The sequence below is a fragment of the Leptopilina heterotoma genome, unplaced genomic scaffold (assembly GCF_015476425.1).
Source record: "Leptopilina heterotoma isolate Lh14 unplaced genomic scaffold, ASM1547642v1 Lhet_68, whole genome shotgun sequence".
NCBI lineage: Eukaryota > Metazoa > Arthropoda > Insecta > Hymenoptera > Figitidae > Leptopilina > Leptopilina heterotoma.
The window spans coordinates 567,369-589,273 of record NW_025111157.1 but is presented as its reverse complement, the minus strand read 5'-3'; the positions used below and the strand labels follow the sequence as shown (position 1 = coordinate 589,273).

Here is a 21,905-nt window from a genome sequence, read left to right as displayed (position 1 = left end):
TTCTTTAGAACAAATATTGTTGTTAATAATTATTTATTGAATTTTTAAAATGTTGTCTGGTAGATTAACAAAAGCATTTTGTTTTCTACGCTTTATTTATAAATGATTTAAGAGCAAAATTAAATTTCGTTTCTTTAATATTGGGCAGACGATGAAACTATTTTATAATATTTTAATACTAATTATTATTATTGTTGTTATAAATTTATTATATAATAATTATTATTGAATTTTTAAAACATTCATCGTGGATTGTAACAATTTTGCATCTTCTTCTTAATTTTTTTTTATAATAAATGATTTTTTATAATAACAATATTATATATATATATATATATATTTTTTTTTAGTGTACATATTGCTGAAAACGTTGAACGAAAAATTTTCTGGACGAAGGAAACATTTTAATATAATATAAGATTTTTATAATATTTTATAATAACAATAAATTTAATTTTTCTGTAACTTCAGACAGACAATGAATCAATTAAATAATATTTTCCTAATATTAATAATTTTTTTTTCAAATAATAATTATTTGTTGAATTTGAAAATTTCTTGTCCGATTAAAAAAAGGTTTTTGCATTTTTTTTCTTTTATAAAATTTTTTTTTCTGTAATCTTGAGCAGACAATAAAGTAAGTTAATGAAAATAATAATAACACTTGTGATTGATTAATCTGTTTATTAGCAAGTTTTATAGAAAGTTTGGAAATTTTTTTTATCTTTTTTCACTATCCATGATTAATTAATCGGTTGTGTTGAGGGATTTGAGAAGTTTACTTCAATTATGGATATTAATGGATTTATCAAAATTTATGTGTCGGAAAGTCGCTTTCGTATATATATGTGTGATGGGATAAAATATAGTGTGTTTGGATATTTGTTATTTTCCATTCGTAAACTTTTTTGATCAATTATTATAATTTTTATGTTTCCGAAAATAAGAGAGAAGAAAAAAGAAGGAAGAATTTTTTTTTTTCGAAAAATGACATCGTTATAACAGCGGCAATATTTGAGGTCAATGTAGGTTAATGGACAATCGAACTTGTGTGTGTGTTGTAAATATGAAACTTTTATGTTTATAATATCGTTACAAATAATGTCATGCTGATTTCATACTTTTCATTGACTACTTTTTTTTTATTTTCCCTCGGAAAAAAAACATCGGTGCGATAAAATGAATAATAATGGGTTCAAATTTTCACACACTTTTTTTTCTCTATTGAGAGAGTAAATTCATCTATTTGTTTAATATAACGGGAACAAATGTTTTTAATGTTTTTGGGGGAATTTTATTTTTTTTTCTTTTTGTTTCAGTTTTCATTAATTATTAATTTATTATTTGCTTAATTTATTATTTTTACTATATATAATTTATCTTTTTTATTAATTTTATTCTATTATATGTTCTTCTTTTTTATAAACCTTCTTTTTTTTAGAAAAATAATTTTGAACAAGTTAACAAAATTATTTTTATTCTATTTTTTATTTTCTTCGTTATTTTATTTTTATTCTTCTATTTTAATTAATTTTTATATATTTAGATGAATTTATTACTTGGTTAAAATTATATAATTAAATTAAAAGGAAATTATCAATCTTACAAGTTAAAAAAATTTTTTTTTATTTGACTTGGAAGATTGATAATTTTCTTTTAATTTAATTTATTTGTATTTTAGCCAATTTTACTTTTTTTTTACTTTTTTATTCTTTTAGTTTACTTTATTTTTACTTTCTCGGTTGCGCGCGCAGCAAACGAGTAGTGGGGATAGCGTCATTCCCCCACTCCCAGTCTTTTGCGCGCGCACATTTCTCGAATTGAATATGAAGTACGTGAAGGTTTTTAATTCTTGAAATTCGAATCCTATTCTTTTAACAATAGAAATAATAAATAGAACAAATAATAAAAAATTTATTTTATTTTTAATCAGTTTTTTAATAATTGTTTTTAATTAATAAATTTTTAACTTTAAACAATGTTTTTTCAGCACCAAATACAATGTTTTTGTTTTGTGTTTATGTCTAAAATTTCTCGCGCACAGTCTTTGAAACAAAATTTATTCTAAGAGAGATAAGCACGAAATTCTTGAAATGAATAAAATACTAATAAATCTGCATATAGACTTGATGGTAATTTGCATATAAACTATATAAAGCAATGCCGCAGTTAAACGTCAAAATGAATTGTAAACAAAGCATATAATATTTTGGAATGTTCAAGTGTATTTATTTGCTCATGTGACATATTCTATCTTTTTAAATATGCATTAAATAATATTATGTCGAGAGTTATAAATATTATATTATAATATTTATTACAAAATTTCTACATATTATATATCTATATATATAAATAAATAATTATGTGAAATAATACGAAAGTTTATATGCAATAATTTTATTATGCACGTAATTAATTTTCAGGAATAATTCCATGATTTCGTAGAATCGTATTACGTATTAGCTTATCGTAAATATTTGTAGAATCATATTTAATGTTAGATAAATAAATAATAAATATGTGAAAAGTATTCATATTAATGATCCACGCTTTCATCTTGACAATGTTATTTTGTTTCGGGTATTAAAATTTTTATTCCAGATAATGTTAATTTTTTAAAACAATAATTATTGCGAAAATTAATAAAAATAATGATAATGAAGAATTAATGAGAAAAATTTTAAATGCAATTTATTGCATATAAAAAAAAGAGGAAAAATAATGGAAATAAAAAATTAATAAGAAAAATTTAATCCTATTTGTTGCAAATAAAAATGAGTAAAGTATAAATGGAGATAAAATCGAGGATAAAATATTAAAACGGTAACGAAATAGTGAATAAAATGAAATGAATGAATAAAAGGAATAAATATAAATTTAAGGTTTTGATAATAAAATTATTTCAACCGTTTCTGATAGGAACCAAATATTAAAGTTGATATTTTATTAGTAATTATTATTTTCATTACTAATTAGTATTTTATTAATAATTATTATTTTTATTGCTAATTATTATTTTTATTACTAATTATTATTTTTTAATAAATTAAATTAGAGGAGAAATAAATTTTTACTTAAATATACAATTTTTTTCCTGTACACGTGTGGATTTGAAAAATGTTTTTTTTTATGAACATAAAGTGCACTTAAGTGCAACCGGTTTATACTTGAAATAAGAGAATCGCCTTTAAACCTGTTTTAGTCAAAAGGATATCTTCTGAAGGCAAAGTGATGAGAAAAGTATTGCTTTGCCATAAAAGCAGAGCTTTTGATGCAAATTTTTTTTTAATCTCTATGCAATGAAAAGTATGAGAACATTTTTTATACATAAAATGCGAAATTATTTTTTTTTATACTTTTTTTTCTATTCAATTCAGTAGAAAACAAGAAAATTTCAATGCGTTTTATTTTTTTCCCCCGAAAAAAAAATCTGCAAATTCAAACATTGAAAAAAATTTTATGTTCTGAAAAAAAGGAATTTAAATATAATTTACTATTTATGACTATAATTAACAAAAATTACTCAATATGGATTGTTGAAAAAAATTTGTTTTTAAATGTTTAGTGTCGAAGAAAAAAATGTTGATTTAACTGCTTAGTGAAAGAAATAATTGAAAGAAAATGTTTAGCGTTAAAAAGAAAAGTTTTTAATGTTGAAAAAAAGGTTTAGTAAATAAAAGCAAAAGAAGAAAAAAAATAAGGGAAAAAATAATTTTGTTTGTGCAAAAATATGAGAAAAAAATAAAAAATTGTGTGGTTAAGCAAACATAAATTTTGCTACTCGTATAAGCGAAATCTTTTTCTCTCTGCATTAAATTAAACAAGCACTTTCTGTGTTTCAGGTTATAGCGGAATTTTATACCCTCGTCATGCCCTTACGAAGCCGGAAGTGTGTGATATAAAGCAATGCCGCCGCTACCACTACCACCACCACCAACACAACCATTGTGTAAAAATGCCAGTGAGTGTGTTTCATTCAGTGAATATCAAAATCGTTCATCAAAAAGTTGAGCATGGCAAAAGTAGAGTGAATTTTTGTCATCACATTACTTAAAAACGACAAATTTTAAACTTCAATTTTATCATACTAATTTTTGCAAAAAAAAAAAAAAAAACACGTTCAAAGTATTTTATCAAAAAAAAAAAAAATTGTTTTTCAATTAAAAAATATTCCAAACTTTTGATTTAACTAAAAAATACAATTGAAAAAGAGTAAATAAAAAGAATAATTTAAAAAATATTTTTAAAAATTATTTAAAAAATAATTTAAAAAATAATTTTAAAAATAATTTTAAAAATAATTCAAAAAATAATTTAAAAAATAATTTTAAAAATAATTCAAAAAATAATTTTCAAAATCATTAAAAAAATAGTTTAAAAAAATATAATTAAAAACATATTTTTATTTATAGAGAAAAATTGAAGTTTACTCAAGTATTAAAGCACAAAACGAAAATTTTTAGTCTGAAAAAGTATTTTTAATTAATTTAATTTTTAATTTATAATTTAATTCTAAAGAAGAAATCATTTAATGTAATTTTAAAAAATTATTTAAAAAGAGACAGTGAATATTTAACTTTTTTCTAGAATAATTTTTAGACAACTTTATTTAAAAACGCAAAGGGAGAAAAATATAAATTTTTTTTCTCAAAAAGAAAAGTAAATTTACATTTTTCTTTTTCGCTTCAACAAACTGTTAATGTTTCATTTCTTTTCCTGGAGAAAAAGTAAAGTTATTTAAATTTATTTTGTTTTTTTTCAACTTTCTTTTTTTAAAGAAAAAAAATATTTATTTTTACAAAATTTATAAACATAATTAAATCAAGATAAACAAATATTTACAAATATTTAAAATTGGTATAAAAATATAAAAAATTTATATCAATAAAAATAAGTTTTTGCTTGAAAAGTTGTTTTTTATTGATAATAATTAAATACTGATTAAATAAAATTGAGATTATCACGTAAATTTAATACCAAAAAAGTGTTCTATTTTATTCTAGAAAGAAAATTATTGCAAAATACTAGAAAAAGGATTTTTTTAAAAAAATTCTGGAAAGTTTCAAAAGTATTTTGAATAATCAAAAAAAAAAAAACTTTGAAAGTTAAAATTCTATTGTAAATAACTATTTTTCTATTTTAAGTATTTTTTAAATTTTAATTATATTTTAAATACGATTTTAAAAGTAAAATATTTAAAACCGTATAACTATGAAACTCATAAATTAATTTTTTTTTGAACTGACGTAATAATTAAATTATTAAAAAAAAAATGATTTACTTTTAAAGTTCGTAATTAATAGTCAAAAAATTTGTTTTAACCAAAAATACTTTTTAAACCGAAACATTTTTTTTTAACAAAAAAAATCCGTTTTTAAAGCAAACAGTATTTTAAATCAGAAAATGTTGTAAAGCAGAAAATATTTTTAAAAAAAATACTTTCGGAGACAAAAAATATTTATTAAAAGAAATGCTTTTGAGGAAAAAAATATTTTTTGTTTTGAAAGAATATTTTTGATCTAAAAAATTATTTTGGACTAAAAAATTCCTTTGAACTTGAAAAGAGAAATACTTTCGAGAAAGAAAATATTTTTGATTTGAAAGAATACTTTTGAATTCAGAATACTTTTCATCTAAAAAATTCTTTTGAACTAAAATTTTCTTTTGACCTTAAAAATACTTTTGAATTTTAATTTTGAAAAATTTTTTGGAGCTAAAAATATATTCAAATTAATATTGAATAAAAAGGAATATTTTTGATCAAAAAGCCACTTTCGAAACAGAAATAATGCTTTCAGACCAAAAATTCTTTTGGTCTGATAGAAATACATTTGAATTGATAAAAATAATTTCAAAATGAAAAACAATTTTGAACCGAAAAATACTTTTGAACGAAAAAACTTCTTTTGGACTAAAAGATAATTTTAAAAATTATTTTGAACTTGTAGAAATACTCTTGAACCAAAAATACTTTTAAACCAAAGAATACTAAAATCGGAAGTACTTTTAAACAAAAAAAATACTAAAATCGAAAATACTTTTAAACTAAAAAATACAAAAATAATCAGAAATACTTTTTAAACGAAAAAGACGCTTTTTAACCGAAACTAAAAAATACTTTTTAAGCCAAAAAATGCTAAAGCGAAAAATAAAAATACTTTTAAACCAAAGAATACTCCAACCAAAGAAATACGTTTAAACCAAAGCTTTAACCAAAGAAATACTTTTAAAAAAAAGAACTCTAACCAAAGAACTAGTTTATAAAGAAGAAAAAAAAATACTGAAACGAAAGAATCAAAATAGAGACTGAATTTTGGAATATCGACTAGAAGAAGAAAGGAAAAACAATGCGAAAACAGAAGAGAGCACGCAAACGATTAGGGGAGAGAAAATCAGTGATCGAATCACTGATTGAAAAATCATTAAGTGTAGTGGAAATTGGTGGAAGAATAAAATTGTGGCGATTGTGAAGAGGTGAAAAGGAAAAAAAAAAGAAAAGAAAAGTGGAGGGTGAGGAGTTCGATCATAAAATAAGATCGACAGGCCTCAACAAGGAAGATTTCACACAACTAAGATGAATGAGAGTGAGATCTATTTTTTCGGAGAATTCAACCAAGAGGCATCAATATCAAATGAACTAAATCCAAGTTTCAATAATAGCAATGATAGTGACATAAGTTTAAACATAAATGGCACACCATGGAACGTGCACAATGATAATTTATGGGATTTAGCGACAGATCGTGCTGGTCTTGCAATTGTTCTATTACTATTTTCAGTGGCAACAGTATTTGGTAATACTCTTGTGATATTGGCGGTAATACGTGAACGTTATTTGCATACGGCGACAAATTATTTTGTCACATCGCTTGCATTTGCCGATTGTTTGGTTGGATTGGTGGTTATGCCATTTAGTGCAATTTATGAAGTGCTGGAAAATCGATGGCTATTCACTATTGATTGGTGTGATGTGTGGCGTTCGCTCGACGTATTATTTTCGACGGCGTCAATTCTTAATTTATGCGTGATTAGTTTGGATCGTTATTGGGCGATAACTGATCCGTTCACTTATCCAACGCGTATGAGTCGGAGGCGAGCGGCAATTTTAATTGGCATTGTTTGGATATGCTCGAGTGCAATATCATTTCCGGCGATAGCGTGGTGGCGAGCGGTGAGAACTGAGGAAGTGCCAAAGGACAAATGCCCATTCACGGAGCACTTGGGCTATTTGATATTCTCGTCGACAATTAGTTTTTATTTGCCATTGTTTGTGATGGTGTTCACGTATTATAGGATATATCGTGCGGCGGTGATACAGACGAGGAGTCTTAAATTGGGTACGAAGCAAGTGATGATGGCTTCGGGTGAATTGGAATTGACATTGAGAATACATCGTGGTGGTGGTACTAATGCGGATGCGAGACATTTATTTCGCACGGCGTCGAGTACACCGGAGGATTTGCAGGATTTGGAGGAGCCTTTAACGGCATTGCATAATAATGGCTTGACGAGGCTACCGTCGGCGAGATTAAATAATAAGCAAAATATGGGAAAGAATTTTTCTCTATCGAGGAAATTGGCGAAATTCGCCAAGGAGAAAAAGGCTGCTAAAACACTTGGTATTGTTATGGGTGTGTTCATTGTTTGTTGGCTGCCATTTTTTGTCGTTAATTTATGGTCGGGATTTTGCAGCAAGTGCATTTGGCAAGAGGAAATTGTCTCCGCCGCTGTCACGTGGTTGGGATGGATCAACAGTGGAATGAACCCTGTGATCTATGCATGCTGGAGTCGTGATTTTAGAAGGTCAGTGCATTTACATTCTCTTATTTGTACTATTACTTTAGTTATTTATTAATTTCTTCGTAAATATTTTGTCGTTATAATTAAAGTAATATTAAAAACAAGATCCTAAAGTTCTGAACGTTCAAATGAACGAAATTTATTTATTTCTTCAACAAATTAAATTTTTATTGCAATTATTTTGCATCTCTATCCAAAAAATTAATTACTGAGTTTCTAAACGTAAAATTTCAGTTTGTAAATTTTTTTGTGATTAGTAATGCATAAAAATATCTTTAATAAAAAATATTTCGTTAATTTGAACGTTCAAAACTTGGGGATCATTTAAAAACCCAAAGGAGCATTAAAATTCCCAACTTTCATAGTGTCTACTATAACCGAAAAAACATGGAATTTAATTTGACCGAAAAAACCCGGGAATAAGCCAGGAATTTTATGCCAAACCGTGAATTTTTCACCAAATTAAAAAAAAGTTTTATTATTTTAATTTGTTTTTAAAAAATTGCTTTTTATTTCAATTTTTATAGATATTTTATACACTGAGAAGACATTATACTCGATTCAAGTAAAAAAATAATTTTAAGTGATTTTGTTTAATTGAAATTAGTTTGTGAGCTTAATCCCAATATATAGAAAATATCTACTACTTTGATTCAAAAATAATATTTGTTTAAATAATTATGTGTAAATAATTTAATAATTATGTTTAAATAATTATTATTTAATTCAAACATATTTTCTGTTTTACTTTAAACAAAAAATATGTTTAAAAATTTTATGTTTGATTCAAACTTAAAAGTTAATTATAAATAATTTAAAATCAACCATAAATAATGTTTGAATTAAATATATTATTTCTATGAATGAACCAAAAAATATGTTTGAATTAAACTTAAATTTGTTTGACTGTATAGCAAAGATATTTTAAGTTTAATTTAAACAAAATTTGTTTAAATCAAATACATCGTTTTCTCAGTGTACTGTTCTCTAAATTTGAATTAGTTAAAAATAATTAGATAGTAAAAAATCAGTCACTGATTCAAATATAGTATGTAAATAAATTTTTAAAAAATTATCAAATTAATAGAAATTTTGTAAAATTCAACTGAAAATAAATAAAATAATTAAATTTGTTAAAGAATTTCATTAAAAACTTTTTAACAAATCGAATTTTCAAAGTATTTTAATTTAATAAAATTGATAAATAGTTGAATTTTATAAAGAGTCACATTCTAATGTATTCATGTTTCTTAGTGCAAAGATTAATAATTAAAATTTTTATTAGTTAATTTAAAAAAAGATTCGCACTTAAATTTTTCTAATAAAATTGAATTTTTTCAAAGTTTTTTTAAAAATTCTAAAAAATAAGATTTTTGAAATTTTTCAATTCTATTGTTTCAAGATAATTGAATTTTTCGAAACAAATAATTTGAAATTTTTAAAATAATTCAAATTTCTTTACATTCCATTAAAAATAATTAAATTCTTTTAAAAAATTTTATTTAAATTTTTCGAAAATAATCAAGGGATGTTAGTCACGGTAATTATAATTTTATTTTTAAAAATTTCTTCCCAAGATATTCAATTATTTTCAAAAATTTTAATAAAATTCTACGCAAACATTTAATTATTTTTATAAATAATAACATTCTTTGGAAGAAATGAATAAATGAAATAAATGAATTAGAATTTAATTAGAAATTCTAAAGAATTTAGATTTTTCAATAATAAAAAAAAACTCAACGCACAATTACCTACAATTATTTTTCATACAATTTTAATTTAATTTAATAAATTATTATGAATAAAAAATAAATTTAAATATGAATTTTAGTTAAAAACATTACAATAATTAAATTTTTTTAGAAAAGTTACAAATGATATTATCAGAAATTCAAATATCAATTATTTTAATAAAATTTTCAAAAAAAAAAAAATAAAAGAATTTTTTTTTACTAATTTCTACGCAAACATTTAATTATTTTCATTAATAATAAAATCCTTTTTAGGAATTCAATTATTTTCATATTAATTAATTAATATGAATAAAACTCATCACAGAATTTCAATTATTTTTAGTACAATTTTAAGAAACATTAAATTATATTCAATAAATTATTTATTTTTATATTTAAATAATTTAATTCTCGTTGAATTTCTAATAAAAATTTATTTAAAAATGACTTTCAGTTAACGTTTTAAATAATAATTGACATAAATTTTTCAAAAAATGCAATTCTTTATAATTTTACTAAAATTCTAGTCAAGAATTCAATTATCTTCATAAATAATTAAATTCTTTTTAGAAATTTAATTATTTTCATAAATAATAAAATTCTTTTTAGGAAATCAATTATTTTTATTAATAAAACTCATTGCAGAATTTTAATTACTTTTTATTATAATTTTAATTCAATTTCTTCGAAAAATGTAATTATTCTTAAAAATTTTATTTTATTTCGTCAAAAGAATTTAATTATTTAAAAATTTGTTAATAAAATTCTTTATGAGACTTAAATTTTAAGAAACATTCAATTATTCAATAAGTTATTTATTTTTGTATTTAAATAATTGAATTTTCGTAAAATTTTCAAATTAAAATTTTTGGAAATCTGAATTTTTTATACTTTTAACTAACAATTGTGTAGAATTAATTTTTTTTGAAAAAGTTTAATGGATTTCTTTTGAAATTATTTGAAGTTTTTATTCTCTAATTTCTGTTTAAAATTTTTGTTTCATTCAAACTAAATTTTTCTTTGAATCAAAAAGAGGGTTTTTTATTCAAAAAAAAAATTCTTTGATTTAAACAAATTTTTTTTAACAAAAAAATTCATTTTTAAAATTCCTTTCAATATAATTAATTTAGTTCTGTGTTTAACTAATATAATAAATATATAACAATTCCTATTAATACACTAGAAAAAAATTTATTTTATTCAAATAACCGATTGCTAGACTATTATTATTAATTAAATATTTTTTTGAATCAAATAATTTTTATTTAAGTCCATTAAATGATAGATATTTACTTCAAAAACTGAAATTATTTGTTCAAATTCCATTTATTTTAAATACAATTTGATTTTAATAAAAATTAGTCGATTAAAGTAAATATTTGTTTGATAATAGACAAGTAATATCGGTTATTTGAATTAAATAAATTTTTCTCCAATGAACGATTAGTAACAACAGAAATAATTGTTTTGTACTGAAAATAATTATTTTTCATTTAAAATTATTTTTTAAAAAATAATTACCTATCTTTCATTTCGAATATTTTTTTTTTAAAATAATTATCTTTCATTTCAAATAATTTTTTTTCCGTGTAAATAATTATTTTCCTTTTTCGTAAATAAGACTTTATACTTTATATAAACAGCAGAAGTTATTTATTTTTAATTCCATTGATAATATTTTATTAATAAAATAACTTCAATTCTCGATTGAAATGAAATTTTTTTTCCACTATAGAAATTCTGATTTAAATTCGAGGTTTGGCATTGGACATGGTCCAATATTGGCCACTAGCTCTTGTCAATTTCCCACTGGCAACGTCCGTTTAAAAAAAAAAAAAGTCCCTCTTCTATTTAAAATATTCCTTTTTTTATAATATCAATAAAAATTGAAAGTATAATATATGCAAAATATTGTGAGATAATTTTTGGAAAAATTCAAGTTCAATTAACCGATTTATTCAGATAGATTATGTTAATATTTACTTTTGTATATTGATCCAAATGTTTATCCACTCGACGTTTGGATATAGAATTTAAATTTATGAGCGCCATGAGAAACATGGATCAATGGGTTTTTGTATAATCCCAAAAGCAGTGAATCAACATTTATGACATAGCTTTTAATAGCTCTTTTCAGCAAATTCGTAGAGGAAATTTTTTTTTTTTTTTTCGTTAAAATACGAAAATGGTTTTATGAATATATAATATTACCTTTTTTATTAATATTGCCTTTTAGTTATTTTATAAATTTTACTTATTTGTAAATTTTGTAAATTTTGTAAATTTTATCAAACAATGAAAATTGAATTTTGTCTGTTTAAAATTTGATCTAAATTTGAAATTGATTTGCGTCCAAATTTTCGATTCTCTAATTTATAACTGGCATTTGACCAGATTTATATTGAATATCACTCAATGAATTTCCGTTTGTGAGTGCTCGAGGGAATTTGTGTTAACCGAGAATCTAACCAAAATTTAGTAGTAGTTTTGATTCTAATGATATTTCGGGTTGTATTTCTAGAGAAAGGGGAGTAGGTCATTTTTTCTGGAGGGATTTCATTTCGAAAAGCGGAAATAATCACTCAATTAGCATTTATATGATTATATAAGTGAATCTTGAAAAATGGTCTCTTCATAAATAGATACTATTAATATAGAAAAATTCCAATAACGTAATATTCAATTTATTATTAAGCAAATTACAAAATTTTTTATTTTTAAATATATAAATTTTTTATATAATTTCATAATCAAAATTTAAAAAATTTACTTATTAAATACAAAATTAATTATTACTTTTCATATTTTCATAATTTTTTTTTTAAATTTCACGAAAAAATTCAATTATTTTCTAAAATTTTAATAAATTTTTCGAAACAATTCAATTATTTTTTTTAATTGTAAAATCTTTACAAAAATTCAATGATTTTCAAAACAATTTGAATTTGAATCCTTCGAAAAAATTCAATTATCTTTATAAATAGTAAAATTCTTCACAAGAATTCAATTAATTTTATAAATAGTAAATTTTTTGGCAGGAATTCAATTATTTTCAAAACAATTTTAATTGAATTTCTCGGATGAATTCAAATATTTTTAAATATTTCCATAAATTTCAATTATTTTCTAAAATTGTAATAAATTATTCAAAACAATTAAACTATTTTTATAAATATAAAAATTCTTTGCAGGAATTAAATTATTTTTAATCAAATTTAAATAAAATTACATGAAAGAATATTATATTATAATATTATAATATTATTATATTATTATACTATTATATTATTATATAATATTATAATATAATATTATATATTTAAATATTTTCAAAAATTTTCATAAAATGCAATTTCAACAAGATTTTAAAATTCTCTAAATATAATTCAATTATTCTCAAAATATTTTTTAAAAAATTCTATATAAAAATTAAATTACTTTCAATGCAATTTTTAAATATATTCGTAAAAAAATTGAGAGAATTCAATTACTTTCAAAAAATAATAAAATTCTTTAAAGAAATTCAATTATTTTCGAAACAACTTTAATTGGATTTCTCGAAAAAATTTCATTACTTTCTAATATTTCTTTTAAAATTCTTTGAAATATTTCAATTATTTTTATAAATAGTAAAATTTTTCGAAATAATTCAATTATTATTTTTATAAGTAGTGAAACCTTTTGCAGAAATTCAATTCTTTTCAAAACAATTCAAATAGAATTCCTCCAAAGAATTTAAATTTTCAAATATTAACGTAAAATTCATTTATTTTCTAAAATTTTAATAAATTCTTCGGAACAATTAAATTATTCTTATAATTAGTAAAATTCTTCGCAAGAATTCAATTATTTTCAATACAATTTTAATAAAATTCTTCTTCATAAAATTCAATTGCTTTCAAAATTTTCAATTAAAAGTATTAAAAAAAAATATTAGTTTAAAAAAAATTCAAAGAAATTCTTCAAAAGAATTTAATTAGGATTTTTAAAAATTTTAATAAAATTCTTTGCGAGAATTCAGTTATTTTCCTAAATAATAAAATTCTTTGAAGGAATTCTATTATCAGCAAATTTTTTGATAAAATTCTTTGCAAAAATTCGATGATTTTCTATACATTAATTTTAAAATTGAAAATATATTTGAAAAGGAAAATTATAAAGAAGTTGAGAAACAAAAAAGCGTAGAATTTTTTTCACTTCTTTTCATTAAAAGATTAAAATTTTGTTAAATTGAATGTTTTGTCAAATTGAAATTATGCAGATTTTTGTTCTTTACTTCTAAGCAAAATTAGAAAATTTTTAAAGAACTGTGATTAAGAAATAGAGAATTTATTTATTTTGCATTATTTTTGTTTATGAATCACAATTTTTTTAACAAAATTATTATTTTGTTTTAGAAAAAAAAGAAAAATATTTGCACAATTTCTATTTTTAATTTTATTTTTTTTATTTTTTTTCTCATCTTTTTTTTCTTATTTTTTTATCTTATTTTCTGCAATTTTAAATTATTTTTATGAATATAATTGAATTCCTTAAAACAAATTTATTATTCATGAAAATAATTGAATTCTTGTGAAATTTTTATTATTTATGAAAATAATTAAATGTTTGCAATTACAATTTTATTAAAATTTTTTGAAAATAATTGAATTCTTTTTGTGAAATTTTATTAAAATAGTGTAGATATTCAAAATCTTTGAAATTAGAAAAATGCATTTTATTTTTGAAAATAATTGAAATTAGGACAAGAATTTTTTTTTGACATTTATGATAATAATTGAACTTTGGAGAAGAATTTCGTTATTTATAAAGATAATTGGGATTTTTATGAGAATTATTTTTAAATTTTAAACATAGTTGAATTTTATAAGAATTTAATTTTTTTTTTTGAAAATAATAATTGAATTTCTGCAATTATTTGTAATTTCTCCAAAATTGAATGTTTTTAGAGTATTTAACAAAAATTTAAATTAGAAAATTTTTAAATTCGATTAATTTTAATACTGCTAATTTTATTGAAAAAAAAGTATTAAGAAGTTAGCCGCGCGCTTTAGCGCGCGAATTGTTGCTAGTTTTAATTAAATAAATATTTTCTCTAAAAAAAGTACCTGCGAATAAATATTTCTTTATATTTTCTAGAAAGAAATTTTCTTTTTTTTTTACCTTATAACGAGGAATTTTAATAATTTTATTTAAAAATTCTTTTCTGGAAAATATTTTTTCTCGGGTATTAAAAATTGTTGTTATTAAATGAAAAGTTAATTATAAAGGTATAATATTTAAAGAAACGTATAGAGAGTGAAGTGAATAATATAGGTCTTGTTTTTTAAATTAATGTGAAAATTCTTTTTTTCTTTTACTTGACATTTCAATGATAATAATTCATCGGATTGGCGCGAGTTAAATTGACTTTTCTTGTGGAATCTTATACATATTTATGAGAAGATGTAAAAAAAAACAAAAATAAAAATTCCATTTTTAGAGATACATTATAAATCTGGGACAAAATAATGCAGTATCATGTAGGAGAATAATCTATATTCAAGTTATGTCTGACCTAACATTGTCTCTTCTACTTAATAGCAACGATTGTTCGCCTGTGAAATGATAACATCGATCTGTCTGACCAAACACTGTATTTTCCACTAAACTACAGTGAATTTGCCAATTAGAAGCATTAACTCTATAAAGTTTTAAGTAGTAAAATATTATTACTAATTTTTTACTATTTTTTTATATTTTAGTTAGTTTCGTCTGACTAAACTCTGTTATTTCTACTTAGATTTTGAAACTGTAATAAAAATATAGTGTAAAGCTTTTAATCTTTTGTTTAAATTGAATTTTTTGTGAAAGTTTTAATATTTTTCTTATTTTTAACTTTATTTTTCATTACTTTTACTTTTGTACTTTCGTCTGACTAAAATCTGTAATTTCTACTCATTTTTTAAAACTTTTTTAATTTTTTCATCTTTTGTTTAAATTAAATTTTTTCTAAAAGTTTTAATTCCTTTTAAAATTTTTATAATTATTTTTCACTATTTTTACACGTTAGTAGTTTTGTCTGACAAAAATCTGCTCTTTCTACTTAGATTCTAAAACTCTAATAAAAATTAAAAATTGTTAAAATTATTTTTCTTCAAATTGAATTTTTTGTAAAAGTTTCATTTTTCTTAATTTCTATAATTATTTTTCTGTATTTTTACATTTCTACTTTCGTCTGACGAAATTCGGTTTTTTCTACTTAAATGCTAAAACTCTAATAAAAATAGTTTAATGTTTAAACCTTTTGGTTAAATTCAATTTTTTCTAAAAATTTTAATTTTTCTGCAAATGGAAATAGAAAAAAACACAAATTCAAAATTTATTTTAATTATAAATTAGAATTAAATAGAATTTTTTTGTGTTTTTTATTTGTTAAAAGAGGAGCAAACATTGTTGGTGAAAAATTGACATAGTTTGCTATTCATGTTACTATCGATAAATAAATTTTCCCTCGGTTTTGCTTTAAACTATCATCGTAAAGTTAATGTTGACCACTCCCAACCAAACCATGAGCATTCATGCAATTTATGAACAGGACCCTAATTAGAATTCAGACACATAGAATGGTCGTTACAACTCTTCATTCAATGAAAACCGCATTTAAGTTTTGAAATTTAAGATTTAGAATTTATTTAAAATTACTTTTTATTAGTAAAAAATAAAAATGTTGGTACATATTATTTTAAATTAAGATTATTTTTAATCTGGAAAAGAAAAATTCATTCATGAAAGTGGTTCAATGGAATGAGAAATAGTTTATCTCTGAATATCTTTTTCTTCCAATTAAATATATTTTGTGATGAAGAATAAAAATTAAATTTATTTATTAAATTTATACATAGGTAAAGTATTAAATGAAAAAAAGGTGACTACTATTTATCTTCTTTTTTGAAAATTTCCACTAGTATAAATTCGCTAATACTAAAAATCACAAAACTATTTTCAAAAATTATAATCAAATTCTTTAAAACGATTCAATTATTTTCAAAAAATATTCGAAATTCAATTATTTTTTCAATATCTAAAAATTTTTATAAAATTTTCCAAAAGAATTCAATTATTTAAAAGAAATTGATATAATTCAATTATTTTCATAAATAATAAAATTTCCACAGGAATACAATTAATTTAGAATAGAATTTTCAAAAAAATTTCGAAAAAATCAAATATTTAACATAATTTTTATACAATTTGTCACAATAATTTAATTACTTTCACTAATAATAAACATTTTTCATGGAAATTCAATATTTAAAAAAAATTTTTTGATAAAATTCTAAGCAAGAATTCAATTATTTCCATATAAAGAATAAAATTCATCGAAGACTTTCAATTATTTTTAATCTCACAATTTTAAATTAATTGATCAAAAAATTCAATTATTTTCACAAATAAAGTTTTCGACAAGAATTCAATTATTTAAAAAAAAATTTTCATAATATTTATTATATTTTGAAAAAATTAATTATTTAAAACAATGTTTAAAAAATTCTTATAAAAAATTCAATTATTTTCAAAAATAAAAAAGAAATTCACAAAAATTCAATTATTTTTAAACATTTTAAAAAAAATTTTCGCAATAATTCAATTATTTTTTAAAATTTTAATAAAATTCTTAGCATCTATTCAATTATTTTCGTAAATAATAAAATTCATCGCAGGATTTCAATTATTTTTAATACAAAATTTTAGAAGAATTGCTCGAAAAATGTAATTATTCTTAAAAATTTAATTTCAACTCCTCGAAAAAATCAATTATTTAAAAAAAAATTTCTTTTTAATTAATTGTAAATTGAATTCAATTATTTACAAAAATATTAGAATTTTTTACAGAAATTCAATTATTTTAATAAAGTTGTACGAAAGAAATCAATTGTTTCAAAAAGAAATAAAAATTTTTTTGAAATAATTCAATTATTCTTTTAAATTTTAATAAAATTTTTTTAAAAAATTTAATTATTTTCATAAATAACAATATTCATCACAAGAATTCAATTGTTTTCAAAAATAACAAAATTTTTCACAGAAATTCGATTCTTTTAATACATTTTAATAAAAATTTTCGCAATAATTCAATTATTTTCATAAATAATAAAATTCATCACAGGATTTCAATTATTTACAAAAATATTAGAATTTTTTTACAGGAATTCAATATTATTTTTGAATATTTTAATAAAATTGTTCGAAAGAAATCAATTATTTTCAAATTTTTTGACAAAATGTTTTTTAGAAATTCAATTATTTTCATAAATAACAATATTCATCATAAAAATTCAATTATTTTTAAAAGTAATAAATTTCTTCTTGAAAATTCAATTATTTTTAAGAGTAATAAATTTCTTCTTGGAAATTCAATTATTTTAAGAAATTATAATAAAATAGTTTACAAGAATTCAATTATTTTCAAAAATAATAAAATGCTTTTTAGGAATTTAATTATTTTCAAAAAAATTTAATAAAATACCAGACAGACATTGAATTATTGTAAAAAATTTTAATAAGAATTATTTGTGAAATTTAATTATTTTTATAAATTTTTCGCAATTCAATGATTTTACATATTTAATATTTTCATAAAATTTACCAAAAAAAAGTAAGGAAAATAAAATATAGAATGGAATTTTTGTCAATTCTGTGAAGTGTCTAAGACGAATTTTTTTGGTCGTCAAGTTTAATTTTTCGATAGCTACTTTTTTACTTTGAATGATACTTCTATAAAGTTAATTATTGAGTACGAAGTCTGTAATAATTAAAAAAAAATGCATTAATTAAATTATTAATAATTATATGAAAATTTTAAAATATGGAAAATAATTATTGTACACTAAAAGAATTAATGAATTTTTGGGCAATATTTGTTTAATTTTGTTTATTTTTGTTTATTTATGTATTTATTTTATTGACTTCAATTTTAAAGTATAAGGTCAATTTGGTAAAAGAATTTTTCGTTAATTAAAAAAATGTTATTTTTGAAAAAAAGAATTAAAAAAGAAGAATTTGTTGTTGTTGTAATTCTTATCGGAGGAGGAGAAAAAAAAATGCTTTTATGCTAATTGTTTTTGAGTTTTTGAAGCAATTCGCTAGATGACTCGAGAATATATAATTTTCCGGTATTCCAGAGAAGCTCATCTCGAGAAAAAATCTGCGATAGTTACATTATACACAGTAAACTTTTAGTTTCTCGAGTTTAATTATATATATATGTATATACATTTTCCATTTTATCCATTTGATACTTTTCTCGTTTATTAAATTCTCCTCCAACTTGTGCTATATATATACATATAGAGAAAAAAAGTATTATCATAAGTCCTTTCATTTAAAATGCCTTGATTGCGGTGAATCCACAATTTTGGTTTTCCTTTCTTTTTTCTTAACACTTTTTCCTCACGCTCTCGTACAGAAAAGATAGTCTCATTCCATTACTGAGAATGAGAGACAAAAAAAAAAGGAAATAATAAGTGTCCCCGAAAATAGAATTTTTTTTTTCGAGACGTGGGTGGAAAATGAGAGAAAGGGAGAAATTAAAACGTTTGGTCGAATAGAGTGGGAGTAGTCAGAAGATGGTTCACTGATGTGGAAGTTAATGATGCCTTAGAGAGAGAGAGAGAGGGAAGTGCAATATTCAGACAAGTATTTAAACAGGACCATTCCTTTGCTATTTGATTCTAACGACAGTCCACCTACCTTTCTTATTCCCAATTGGGAAATCACGATTGGCATAAAATTGGACTAATCTTGAGAATATTGTTTGCCAAGATTGAGCCAATATTGCGTCAATGTTGCTTCTCATATTTGGGAATCAGACTCAAGGACCCCAAAGGGTCAATTTTTGTTTTTAGAAGATAAAGAGAAATAAAATTAAAAACGAATATTATGAATTATTTATTTAAACTAATTTAGTTGATTAATACTATAATTAATTTTAATTTACTTTAATTAATTAAACTATTAATAATTATTTCTTCTAAAAAATATTCTTAAAAGAAAATTCAATTTTAATTTGTTTTTATTTGTTTTTGTAAAAACATTTTTTCCGAAAACAAAAAAAAATCAAATCGATTTATTTTTTTTATTTATAATTATAATTACGAATTACAAGATCTTTTATTGGAAAAAATTGAATTTTTGGAACAACTTCAGATTCAAGATAATATTTAAAAAAAATTGACTTATTAATTAATCGACAAATTAATTATAAAACAATTTATTAATTTCAAAACTTTTTATGCAAATTTTTCGAAACAATTCAATTATTTTTAAAAGTATTGATAAAATTCTTCATAAGAATTTAATTATCTTCATAAATAATAAAATTCATCGAAAGAATTAAATTATTTTGGTAAAAAATAAAATTTTTTGCAGGAATTTAATTATTTTCAATTTAATTTCATTAAAATATTTTGATAATTTTTTTATAAGAATTCAATTATTTTTAATGCAATTTTAATGAAATTCATTCAGAAATTTATTTTTTTCATGAATTTTAATAAAATTATTCTGAGGAATTAAATTCTTTTTATAAATAAGGAAATTCATTGCGCAGGAATTCTTTTTTTTTTTTTTAATTTTAATAAAATTTCTCAGAGCAATTCAATTTGTTTTTAAATTTTAATAAAATTCATCGAAAGAATTAATTTTTTATGCAAAATTTGATAAAATTCTTTATAAGAATTCAATTATTTTTCAAACAATTTTAATTAAATTCGTCGATTGAATTTATTTATTTTTAAAAATTTTAATAAAATTTTTCGTATGAATTCAATTATTTTTAAAAAATTTGGTAAAATCCTTTATAAGAATTTAATTATTTTTAATGCAATTTTAATAAAATTCATTGAGAAATTTATTTTTTTCAAGAATTTTAATAAAATTCTTTTGCCGAATGAAATTATTTTTGTAAAAAATGAAAATTGCAGGAATTCAAATTAATTTCATTTTAATTTGAATAAGGTTTCTCAGAGCAATTCAATTATTATTTAAATTTTAATAAAATTCTTCGAAATGATTCAATTTTTTACAAAAAATTTGATAAAATTCTTTATAAAAATTCAATTATTTTTAATGCAATTTTAATGAAATTCATTGAGAAATTTATTTTTTTCAAGAATTTTAATAAAATTCTTTTGCCGAATGAAATTATTTTTGTAAAAAATGAAAATCGCAGGAATTCAAATTAATTTCATTTTAATTTGAATAAGGTTTCTCAGAGCAATTCAATTATTATTTAAATTTTAATAAAATTCTTCGAAATGATTCAATTTTTTACAAAAAATTTGATGAAATTCTTTATAAAAATTCAATTATTTTTAATGCAATTTTAATGAAATTCATTGAGAAATTTATTTTTTTTAAGAATTTTAATAAAATTTTTTTGCCGAATGAAATTATTTTTGTAAAAAATGAAAATTGCAGGAATTCAAATTAATTTCATTTTAATTTGAATAAGGTTTCTCAGAGCAATTCAATTATTATTTAAATTTTAATAAAATTCTTCGAAATGATTCAATTTTTTACAAAAAATTTGATAAAATTCTTTATAAAAATTCAATTATTTTTAATAACAATTTTAATGAAATTAATTGAAAAAATTATTTATTTTCAAGAATTTCAATAATATTCGTTTGAGGAATTCGATTATTTTCATAAATAATAAAATTTTTCTCTGTACTTCATTTAGGTTTAGTACAATTTGTAATAAAATTTCTCGAAAGAATTTTTTTTAGAAATTTTAATAAAATTCTTCGTAGGAATTCAATTATTTTTAAAAAATTTGATAAATTTCTTTATGAGCATTGAATCAATTCTAATACAATTTTTACTGAATCTCATCTCGAATGCATTTACTTATTTTCAAAAGTTTTTAATAATATTCTTAGCAAAAATTCAATTATTTTAAAAAATTTCACTAAATTTCTACGAAAGTATTTAATTATTTTCATAAATAATAAAATTTTTCCGAAGAATTCAATTATGTTCAATATCTTTTTAAATAAAATCTCTCTAATGGATTATTTAAGAAATTTTAATAAAATTCTTCGCAGGAATTAAATTATTTTCAAAAATTTTGATAAAATTCTTTATGAAAAATTAATTTTTAGTAAAATTTATATTGAATTTCTCGAATGCAGTTATAATTGTTATTTCAAAAATTTTAATCAAATTCCTCGAAACAATATAATTATTTTCGAAATTTTTAGTACAATTCATTTCTAGAATTAATTTATTTAAAAAAATGAAACTTTTTTGCAGGTACTTAATTATTTTTAATTGCAATTTAATAAACTTTTTCAGAGCAATTCATTAGTTTTTTAATATTTG

At 20.5% G+C, this 21,905-nt stretch overlaps 2 protein-coding genes and 1 long non-coding RNA gene across 9 annotated transcripts in view; 2 read left to right on the top strand and 1 right to left on the bottom strand.

Annotated features, from left to right (window-relative positions):
- The window catches only part of LOC122510229, a 75,317-nt gene extending 71,206 nt beyond the window's left edge, over nt 1-4,111 (top strand). For both annotated transcript variants that reach the window (XR_006302428.1, XR_006302427.1), the window contains exon 3: nt 3,846-4,111. This is a non-coding gene — a long non-coding RNA (uncharacterized LOC122510229). The remainder of the gene's footprint in view (nt 1-3,845) is intronic.
- The window catches only part of LOC122510228 (protein Diedel-like), a 128,576-nt gene that overhangs the window by 49,084 nt on the left and 57,587 nt on the right, over nt 1-21,905 (bottom strand). The gene's annotated exons all lie outside the window — the stretch shown is intronic.
- Nucleotides 5,810-21,905, top strand: part of LOC122510227 (dopamine receptor 2-like) — a 212,362-nt gene continuing 196,266 nt past the window's right edge. For all 6 annotated transcript variants that reach the window (XR_006302423.1, XR_006302425.1, XR_006302426.1 and 3 more), the window contains exon 1: nt 5,810-7,806. Coding sequence is in view for 2 of the 6 variants with exons in the window: in XM_043624706.1 (XP_043480641.1) it covers nt 6,578-7,806 (1,229 nt within the window). In the remaining 4 variants the exon portion in view is untranslated. The remainder of the gene's footprint in view (nt 7,807-21,905) is intronic.